The sequence below is a fragment of the Botrytis sinoallii genome (assembly GCF_014898435.1).
Source record: "Botrytis sinoallii strain Bc 23 chromosome Unknown BSIN_002, whole genome shotgun sequence".
Classification (NCBI taxonomy): domain Eukaryota; kingdom Fungi; phylum Ascomycota; class Leotiomycetes; order Helotiales; family Sclerotiniaceae; genus Botrytis; species Botrytis sinoallii.
The window spans coordinates 941,281-952,610 of NW_024066029.1; the positions used below are offsets into that span (position 1 = coordinate 941,281).

Genomic DNA, 11,330 nt, shown 5'->3' on the forward strand with positions numbered 1-11,330 from the left:
ATGAATAGCAGATTACATTGGATGAGATCAACTTGAAAGTCCATCATTGATTCACAAATCATATTATGCACAAAGCTGTCATCGGGTGGAAATCTCCTGTTCTTAATTCGATAAAATTGAAATCGGAACAATGTCCACTGATGATAAAGGTACACACAAATGTTTGTATTGCGGAACCTTCCATCATGATCAGGTTATCTCTTCACGAATCCTTAGCCACTTTTCCTCACTCCATCCATTCCACCCAAATCCTCCTTCAACTCCTTCCCATCTTCCCCAATGACCGGCTTTGCCTCAGTCAGAACATACAGCATCCTCGCCCACTCTGTCTCACTACAGTTCCTCCAAGCATGAGCCGTAGCTCTCTGCACACAAATATCACCTCTCTTCATGATCCTCTTTTCACCCCCATCCAAAACCAACTCCACTTCCCCCTCAATAACCACCCCGTAATCCAAGCTTGTAGTTCTATGCATCGGTGAGAGATGCCCAGGTTCTATATCCACAACTCGGAGAACGGTGCCTCCTGGAATGACTAGGCCTGGTGGAGAAGATAGGTAATTCGTGTAGCTTGATATGTCTTTGTTGGAGCTTATTTCTACTGGAAATTCCGAGGTGCAGTATCCCAGAAAGAACTTGGCGCCTTTCACAGCGGTCCAGGTAGATTCTGAGGATAGGGAAGAGGATATTATGGCTTTGCCATCACGGTCATGGTCGGTGATGTGTCGGGAAATGTTGGGAAGTGGACTAGGCTTTACTGCATTAACCATTTTGGCGGTTACGGAGTGTAAATTTTGATCTGGAAGGATGAGTGAAGTATGTTGAGATAAAGGCTTGGAAATATTAAGGGTTGAGTATTTTTATATGTTTTTCAAAATTGTATCGTGATATTACTTCTGTAAGGCCGAGGATAGGAAACTGGATGCGTGCATAAGTACCACCTACAGCTAAGACAAATGCCGCAAAGAGGAACAAGATAGTCCAATAATAATTTAATTAGATTCCACGCTCAAATCGAGATACTAAAAGGGCTACGATAGTCTTTCCGTGATTATTCCATCCGAATTCAGTAATTGAAAGAATGTCCGCATGTCGTTAAGGAGGGTATGTGGGGCCGAGTGGAGGGTGACGATATGAAAATTACAAAAACGAAACTGCCAGTGGGTGCGGGGCCCCATAATCGACGGTGAATCGAGACCACATACAGAAATTGGTCAGAGTTTTTAAAGTAGGCGCCAGTCACGCTACAAGCATTAAAAATAGATACCTGTATCCCGGCGGAAAAGCCAGAGAACGGACTTCCACGGACATTGTATGTCCATGAATGAGAATATACATATCTTTAATTGTCTGATTTCTCGGGATCACATTGACGACAATCATTAAATCTCACATCTAGCAATACCAAAAAGCGAGTTCACTTCCGAAGTGTTTTGATCTCCATACACCATAGAACCTCCAAATTAACGATGGCTACCAACGACAATATTAACGACCAATACAAACCTTTAAAGGTATTGATAGCGGGTGGTGGGATTGGAGGCCTCTCGGCAGCGATTTTTCTGCGGCAAGCAGGACACATTGTGGAAGTGTGTAGAAGTCCCTGAATTTTACTCAAGATACCGAGACTAACTAATAGATAGATATTTGAACAATCTCGCTTCGCATCTGAGACCGGTGCAGCAATACACGTTCCCAGCAATGTGAATGGCCTGTTAAGAAGATTTGGTATGATACCAGAGGATCATGGCGCAAATCAGACAGAGTGGGTAACGGAGTATCGACCGGATGGAGAGTTGGTATTTTCCAGAGATGTGAGGGGTCTATCAAAGGTCTTTCCATACCCTTGGCAATTGATACACCGAGTAGACCTTCATAATGCACTGAAAGACATTGCTACTTCTAAAGAAGGCAAAGGAATACCAGCAGTGCTGCATACTCGAAGCAGGGTTACGTCTGTTGATATTGAAACTCCTTCTTTAACGTTGGATGATGGATCTACGCACACGGGCGATTTCATAATCGCTGCAGATGGCATCCATTCACAGATCAGAAATTTACTGCTGAAGGATCTTCCACCCCCAGAGCCATCTGGAACCAGCGCTTTCAGATTCTTAATTCCAATCGACGATATTCGAGCAGATCCTAAGACAGCACATTTCGTTGAGAAATCTGGACAACTGCTTCTGCTATACGGAAAAGATCGAAGGATAGTTGCGTATCCATGTAGGAACAATACTTTGTTGAATTTTGTGGCAATGCATCCGGAAGAAGAAACGGAAGCTAGTTCAGAAGATTGGAGTCAAAGCGCATCTAAAGACTCCCTTTTGAATTGTTTCACTTCATACAAAGAAGATGTCCAAGCTCTGCTGGCCAAGGCTTCCTCTGAAGATATTAAACTATGGAGTTTACTGGATCACGAGGAACTGGGGAAAGAGAATTGGGTTCACGGGAAAGTGGCACTGCTCGGAGATGCAGCTCATGGATTTCTTCCACACCAAGGACAAGGCGGTGCTCAGGCGATAGAAGATAGTGCGGCAATCGGGGCTTTGTTTCCATTGGGCACTCGATCGTCTGATATTCAGCAACGTTTGAAGCTATACGTTCAAGCCATATATAATCGTGCTACACTCGTACAAGATTTTACTCGCCAAGCTACATTTCAAACTCCTCGTGGAAAACATGGAGGAAAGGTTATAGATCCCATGCAATTTACGCAAATCAACTTTTCCCATGATGCTTACGATCATGCGCATGGAATCTTGATTCGGCATTTGAACAATAACGCTCTTTATCGGAGAATGCCAATGTCCTTTGGGCCTAGCCCAGGTCCAAGACAAGATCTCAACGGCATACAACGAAAGCCCTTGGATGCGACATACAAAACAAGCTATATCACCTTTAAAACATACAAAAGCTATCTAATGACTCTTCTGCCATCCGATGATTTCAAAATTGGTACGGAGGGTATGTGGGCAACTGCCACATTCTCTGTTACACGCTTGGAAAATCTAGAGTGGCTCGGAGGTCGGGGGTACTCAATGCTGGGGTTATTTGTTCATGATATCGTACAAAAGAGTTCCTCGGGTAGCCATTCTGGTGATTCGGCTGAACTGAAAGGTGATTTCCTGCCAGTTCTGTTCGAAAATATGGCCGATCCAATCATCACTGGCCGAGAGGAGTTAGGGTTCTCGAAGGTGTTTGCAACATTGGATGAGAAAGCTAGCTCAGAATCGTCGTTCATATTGAGTGCTGGTTGGGAAGGTACCGAATTTTGTCGCCTAACCTTGGATGACTTGGAAGAGGCTCCAAATGCTGAGTCTGCTCTACAAAGTCCGGTTTTACACTATAAGGGCATTCCATCAAGTATCAAAAAGGGACAAGATGCGGAGTACGCGACAACTTATCCTTCAATACCGACAGCGGAAGGAGAGAGGAGATGGAAGGCTGGGAAGGCGGAAATTGTATTCACGGATCTGGAAAATGGGGAACTGGATATGGCGTTCCCAACTCTAGCGAATATAATCAAGGGATTAAGGGGTATCAAAATTGTGGAGGTCATAAGATCGGGAATTCAAGCTTCAAAGCCTTAATTCAATCTATCATTTTTAGTTTTTTTCAAGTTATTTGTATCGGGGTCTCGTATTGCTTGTAACTCAGGGGAGACATCAACGTCATCTTTTATAAAATGAATACAATTGTCACATTCAGAATGATTCCCTTCTATACACAAACTCTAACTGGTGCCGCACAATTATTTTGAGATATTTGAGTAAACAGATCAACATACAGATAAAAATCTCAATTGCTTTTGCAAGGCACTTAATTTGTTAGTTTGAGAAATAATACATCACGTTCATAACAGCAATTCTAATCTATAACTTATGTATTGTATTGTTAGGTCTTGAAAGCTAAGACATTCATAGAAAGTTTAGAGAGAAATGAAATGTATTTGGATTGGAGTAGAAATAAAGTGTTTGGATGATTACTTTATCAAATGAGTATGTAAGCCTGATTAGCTGAGTTCCAGGTCAAGCAGAAATTGCAATAAAAGAGATAAACAATTTAGGAGAATAATTTATAATAGGAACTAGCATTTAACTTATTTGCGTGATTTTTACCCCTGTGTACCCAGCACAATGGAGCAATGTGTAGTATACCCACCATGATCTGTGCAGCAAGACGATTCAGCCCCGGATTACCATCACAGAGTTATCCCAAACTGTGTTCAGCCCTCTATCGGAAGCATAATCTGAACTCCTTATTTTACACATCTAGATAAGAGATAACACATCCATGGCACGATTGAGTTCACTATGTTGCATGTCTGGGGACAGATCGATGGCACGATAGAGTTTTGATCGCCACCGAAGTAATACAATATAAGCTTAGTAAAGTCCAGTCATCAAGGCAATAAAAACAACGGTATTATGACATCATTAATGCATGGAAGATGAGAAATGATTCGACATGGATCGACCCAATCCATTCACTAGCTAAAAGCGAAGAAGCACGAATAAGTTAGGTCGATTGTTACGAGTGAAAGTTTTTTTAACCGAGGAGCTGAGCTGGAAGATTCCAACAAGACGGTACTGATACAGCACATCCATGATTCGATGATAAACCCCTCTACTTCGAATGACAAACGTTAGATACACTTGGATCTATTCCTCGCAACCTATGCAAGGGTAAATTTATACAAGAGAAGAGTACTAATCCACTACATATGAAAGCTTTCAATGCTCGATGGCGCAAGCATGTTTCAGATGTCGATAGATAATTTAAACGAATTTCGATCGTTTCAACGAGGCCCAATGCCTCAGATAACCGTACTGGTTACACCTCTATTACTACCTTAACAGATGAAAAGGGACGCTAGTTACCGTAGCTAAAATCGTATCGTAAGATGTTCAAACCTAAGCTCGTTGGGTAGACGTTTAAATTTCGCTAATTTTAAGCGGTGTTGTGCCGATAAGGGCCTTAGGAACAAGGTATAGACCTTGTGTATATCCTGACCTAGCTTCCTAACTTTGATAAGATTAGCCCTCACTATGATGATAATAAGACTTTATACTTCGTGACCTTTTCAGTGGGTCGCCCGAGATGCCTAATTCTGTCACTGAGTCAAGCAAGGTTGCAATGATGCAAGATCTCAATGCGCTGCCATCATCGGGTATGAAGCTTCTCAAGAAATTAAATCAAGCGTCAATGTTATACGATATTCACGTCTGCTAGTTGTTACCAGACGTTTCTTCAAGAGTCGAGGGACTGATAACAGGAGTATTCTGAACGAACTTTCGACAAGAATTGACACATGTCCTCATTATAATAGAGCAATTAAAGAAATTTTACGCGTCTGAAAGGAGGCTTAGAAGAAAGAAACATATAGTAGAATTTGCTTGCCACTCTGATTGTCTACTTCGCATCAATCACACTTATTTTAGCAAATATCCTGTCCATTTCGTTGCATGTCTGAATCCACCTGTCAAAAGATTAAAGAACCAACTAACTTCCTATTCTATTTCTAGCTCGCCGTATCTAGCCTATCAAACTTCAAACAGAGATAAAAGTGCAATGTGTTGCATATCTGAGTCCACCTGTCAAAAAATTAGAAAGTCAACTAACTTTCCGTCCACTATCTCGCACCTATCAAATTCCAGATTGAATCATTACAGTCTTTTGTTGCATATCTGAATCCACCTGTCAAAGAATTAGGAAGTCAAATAGCTTTAACTCAATCTCTCTGGCCTATCACATTATAATAGAAATACAATAACGGTATGTTGCATATCTGGATCCACTTGTCAGAAAATAGACAGACAGCTAACTATTAGCTCATTATCTTGCACCTATCAAGCTCTGAGTAAAGTTATTACAGTCTGCTGTTGCAGGTCTGAATCCACCTGTCAGAAATAGACCGAAAGTAAATCTTTAGTTCACTATCTCTCACCTATCAAATGCTAAATAGATACAATACGGTCTCTTGTTGCACATCTGAAAACCAATTTCTATAAATAACTACAGACTTCTGTGGTTATGTATACATCCCAGAATGACTTGTAGATCTGAAGAGCTTTGGATGCATACTTAGCTAATAAGAAGACTACCAGCGTCTAGCTTACTCTCCATATATAGACTACTTCCCACCAATCACATTCCCAGAAGACAAAAAAATGTGTTTTGTTGCAAATCTGAAATGAAATTTCTATAAATAACTTCAGAATTCCATGGTTATGTCATGTATTTTGGAGCAACTTGTGGATCTGAAGAAGTCTGGGTGCATTTTTAGCCAATAGGAAAATTACTAGCATCTATCTTGCTCCTTACTGACTACTCTACCAATCATACTCTCTCGAGAGGGAGGGAATTGCGATTTGTTGCATCTCTGAAATATTATTTCTATAAATAACTTGACTAACTGAGGGATATCTTATCATAGTATGTTGTATGGATGGAAGATCTGCGAAAGTCCTCCTGCGTTTAGGGTTAGATATTTCTTGAGCTAATACTTGCTTGCAAGCATACCCCAAGTGCTATCGTTTTTCCTTCAACTTGGAAATCAAGATACTCTGTCTACATGAAGTGATGCCATTCAATTTGAGATATATCTCTTTATAGCCACAAGGATAAAGGTCACATAAAATCCAATTTGGCATTCAAAAGCTCACGAGACAAGAATCATATAATAGCAGATAATCACTACTGCATTTCTTCCTTTGCAATTCTTGTTAAATATCAATTATTAAAGCTTCTTACTAAATTTCATGAACTCCATGAATCCTACAGAGCTTCAGGCCCTCCAAAATACAACATTAGTTTGTATTATCATACAGGCCATGAATAGTATCACAAAGCTCTGCTTCTCTCCTATCAACGAAAGAATAGTGATCCCTGTGACGCTTTTGAAAAAGAAAGGTAAGAATCCTCCAAATGTTGATAAGTGTAGGCCTAGATCAACTAAAAAATTCATATCACTCAAGGTAGAAAAAGCGCGAATCATCGTGAACGAAGCTACAGTGCGGGGGAAATTTCGACTTCCGACTGCAACACCTGGCCAAACTAATCAATGCAATCCCAGAACAGCAATCAATCCAAATTTCTCCAAGGAGTCTCATCACTGATATTTATATTCACTCGTTGATACAGCCTTTCAACCTCGTCGATTGATATATGTGTATAAAGCTGAATCAAAACTCGCTTAATCGAAACAGAATCTCACAATCATACACATCGAGACGGACTCGTTTTACACACAGCACAAGATTATTGGAATCAAAAATTTAGGAATTAGAGAAGAATACCGATGCCTATTTGGTTATACTATAGTCTAAACAGCAATTTCATCAATTCATTTTCTTCTACGATCTGATCTCCTACCGGTACACTTGCTTGATCAACTGTAAATCTGAAAAATTTCCCCCACATTTTAGTGCAATTATATGCGTGTGGATTTTGAGAAAAAATAACACTGCTCCGTGTCTTCGTTGACGTAACTATTCTTATTTTTTCTTTATTACACGGGAGATACTTTCATCTCTCTATAATGGAAATATGCCAACAATGGTATCGTTACATATTTGAGCGCAGCGAAAATGTGATCGCCAAATGATTGGAATAGAAAGTCATACCACATCTGACATATTCAATGCTCGTATTTCATATAACATTTTCATTAACGATTCATATTTGAACAGGGTTAGGCTTAGGGTTACACATCGCAAGTTCCTTGTCTAGTCGTCATCGATTGACTGCGGATCGAACCATTGAGAGATATCGATATGGGCTCACTGTACGATTTGTTGGTATGGGTCTTCGTTTCCGAATTCGTCAAAAAATGCGACGCCTGCAAAGTCTATTCACATCCTGTGCTAGATAGGCAAGAGCGTTTCCTAACAACGTACTTTGTTTTTGACGAACTGACTATAAGCCTATACTCTGCCTGGTAGCGAGTATAGATTTGTGATATGCGATCTCAATATTCAATTCTGCCTTAAAATATGTATCTTGATTGAAACCCAAACGCATAATATCTATGGATGAAAAACAGTTTTTGGGTAGCTGTAGAGTAGGGTAGCTTTTGTTCTGTCTCTACGAAGGTACATGTGCGAGTATTACTTGATTTCATCTGCTTCCGAACCATCTATTACTCAATTCGCAACGCTACTACAACCTCGTGTAACCGGAGATGCGGTTTCTACGTGATGAGGGAAATATGATGATTTGATCCATCAATGGCTCTTAGTGCCACCCAAGATTGGCATTCACTGGTGCAGAGAAATGCTAGGAATACGAAATGAGATCGTGGGAAATCTATGGTGAAGTGCCAGTCAAGATAGCATGAGATAGAATGAGATTTCATCTGATTCCACATAATTCGAAAGAAGCAAAAGAAGTTGAGGATGGCAGTTTCACAGCTTAGGGGTAACTAAAACTCTAGTACAGAATGGAAAGAGCAATTGTCTTATTTTGAAGCGCCCACCGATGACTATGGCACCTGTGAAATCGCCTCTGCGAAAATGGGGAAAGTATCAATTTAATTCAATGAAAATAGTACAAGTAGTCGGTGGGTATTTCTCTTGCGATTAATAACAAACTACGAATCACGTGCAAATTTGGCTTCTCATTGGAAGACAAGATGCACCAAATAAGCTTGCGGTAGTAATCTTTCGCTTAAATTTGTTAGAGTTGTACTAGTTCATCACTTGAGTATCCTCTAGTTCCCCAACACTCCGTTTCGAATCCTCGGAATGCATAGTCAGATTGTACAGTATGTTTCTTCATGATATGATAATATGATTGATCTTAATAACTACAATGTTGCCCATCCCCTTTCTTCTCGTTTTTGAATCACAAAATTTGACACAAAATTGGAAAGAAATACATACTTCTTGGCGGGAAAATTGTGTTGGGTTTCAAGGTCGCCGTACTAAGCGAGAAAATGGGGGGGGGGGCGTACTAGTAGGACAGTGAACGTTGATGACTTAGTATTGAATGAAAACCTAAATTTCGACAATCGACCAAAATCTTGTCCAATGAGAAGAAGATTGAAATTTCTTCAATATTATACGTTCGATGACCCGCGCATTGAATTAAAAACGAATACTCAGCAAAGTCTCGAGCCCTCAAATTTTCCCACATCTGAATACTTTCTATCCTCACTCGTACAAGTAGACATATTTGGTACCACCTTATCACTAAATTATCATTTCTCATACAGAAAAGTCGAAGTCGACAACCCCTTAGAGGAGCCATAAACTCAAAGTAGGTACGACTACATCACTTGATGCACATCTGCCCCTTCCCCCTTTGGACTAGAGTTCCTCCAATGTTCAAGGTTAACGTAGAGATGACACATCATTAAACTAACTAATTGAAAATCGAACTACCTGAGCGCATCGAGAGAAAACTTCCGCACAATTGTTCTTCATCACCATCATCATCATCATCGTCATTCCCCACAAACAAAGAAACACAAAATTTTATCGTTCAAAAAGAAAAGACATCACAACGCATAGAATAGAGCTTCAAGAAACACAATACAGTCGAACAATCACAAACAATACTTAGAGCGACTAGCAATCGCCAGAAAATTTTGCACCTCGACAAAATGGCCGACCAAAAAATGATTCAGCGCTGCCAGCTGAGCAGCGCCGCAAATTGCTTTCTCAACTCTCACCGCGAAGATGACGATACTAGTAAGCTTTCTTGTTCAATCGTAAGACCACCACTAATTCTCAAGGCTCCGTTTCCATGAAACATCCTACGGCTGCATACTACGATGGTCACAATTGGAAATCGGCTACGTCTGTTGCGAGGGAGCTCGAGCATCAAAGACATTTCGTGTTCAAGGAAATTCAGCGCATGGAGACGCAGATAAGAGACTCGGTTGAGAGAATCCATCTTGGTTATCCAGTAAGTCATACCTGCATATCTCTTTCGATTTGAGCCTTTGTCGCGATGATAGGAGAGATGGAAAGGCCTAACGATGATACAAACAAGCTGACGAGTTACCAGAAGGCAAGGAAGGTAGATCCTACACCCAAAAAGCAGGAGATTGCACAACGAGGCTCTGCCAGAGCTGCCAATGTCCGCGCACACTCGCAGACACCCTTCATTTTGAATCCCGGTCCAACCCGCTATTCCGAGTGGCCTAGCCGCTTTGAAAATTCTCACCTCTCCGAGCACACTGGCAGGTTGGGGATACCAGTATATCATGAACATAGAGACGTGCAATGGAGCGGGGAATATTTGAAAATGATGAGAGTAGGCGCTCACGACAAGGGACGCATTGATCAACGATATTCCGTACAGAATTACTATGAGCATGTTTTAGATAACATCCATACGCTCGATCGTTCTCGTGGAAATGGGTTTGTTTTGAATGAGATGGCTTTATATTGGTCGCAAAAATTACCAAGAACCATGGCAGCAATAAATGATGCATTCCTCCATGGAACAAATGATAAGAGGATGAGGAAAGCCCAGAATACATTGTCCAACCTGAAAAATATTTATAAACGTAACCAGCTCAAGAGAAAACGAGTTTCTGGGGCCAATAGAGGTGCGAAGAAAGCGCAGAGAATGGCCAATCTCCTCGGAGAACTTAAGAAGTCCCCGTTCCTCCGGGAACAGATTGAGCAGTTCGAATATATAAAGGAAAGAGGCGGGGACGCTTATTTGGAAGTTAAGCATCATTTAAGTGCGGTGCCTGGATACATGTCTCATGAGTTTAAAAATGAGCGTCTGCCGGTTAACGGATTGTGGAACGGGATTGGAACTGGTAATGGAGTCAAACGTGAGCGCACCGGCTCCGTATGGTCTTCCTATGACCCTTATGGTGTGTGTAGCTCGTTGAGGATGGTGAGTAATGCTAGTAGTGACTTTCAAGAAGAGTACGTCACGAAGGCGACTTATGGTCCACCAACTTCGATACATACAGTAGATAACGCGGCCGAACCAATGGAGGAAGAGTCGGATCCAGACGAGACAAATTTGGACGAGTCGGATGTAGAAGATACATATTCAGACCAGACATATTCAGACGAGACATCTTCAGACGAGGATTTTTTCCCGATGGATTTAGATAGGCCTGAAACAGAGGAGAGTGAAACAATGGAAGACTAATAAGATGAGATTGAGAACGGGTATGAGCAACAAGAGGTCCCCAATTCTGCGGAAAGGCAACTGACTTGGCTAGACGCAGGAATTTTTTCGGGGTTTTGTTGACACAACACTCAGTTCTTGTTCCCCAAAAATGATCAGGACGGCGTCCCATCAACATCGATTGCATATGAATCCGGGTCGAGTCGTCACCGAATGAGGTTTATCCA

At 41.2% G+C, this 11,330-nt stretch overlaps 3 protein-coding genes across 3 annotated transcripts; 2 read left to right on the forward strand and 1 right to left on the reverse strand.

The window, feature by feature from the left end:
- Positions 1 to 212: 212 nt before the first annotated feature.
- Positions 213 to 770, reverse strand: EAF02_001452 (uncharacterized protein; the record flags this gene model as incomplete). Its single annotated transcript, XM_038897500.1, has 1 exon — positions 213 to 770. One exon carries the CDS (start codon positions 768 to 770, stop codon positions 213 to 215), a length of 558 nt encoding a protein of 185 aa, XP_038762475.1.
- Positions 771 to 1,469: 699 nt separating this feature from the next.
- On the forward strand, positions 1,470 to 3,593 carry EAF02_001453 (uncharacterized protein; the record flags this gene model as incomplete). Its single annotated transcript, XM_038897501.1, has 2 exons — positions 1,470 to 1,589; positions 1,644 to 3,593. The coding sequence occupies 2 exons, from the start codon at positions 1,470 to 1,472 to the stop codon at positions 3,591 to 3,593; spliced, it is 2,070 nt and encodes a 689-aa protein (XP_038762476.1).
- A 6,014-nt stretch (positions 3,594 to 9,607) lies between these two features.
- EAF02_001454 (uncharacterized protein) lies at positions 9,608 to 11,124 on the forward strand (the record flags this gene model as incomplete). Its single annotated transcript, XM_038897502.1, has 3 exons — positions 9,608 to 9,695; positions 9,740 to 9,912; positions 10,015 to 11,124. 3 exons carry the CDS (start codon positions 9,608 to 9,610, stop codon positions 11,122 to 11,124), a joined length of 1,371 nt encoding a protein of 456 aa, XP_038762477.1.
- Between the last annotated feature and the right edge of the window lie 206 nt (positions 11,125 to 11,330).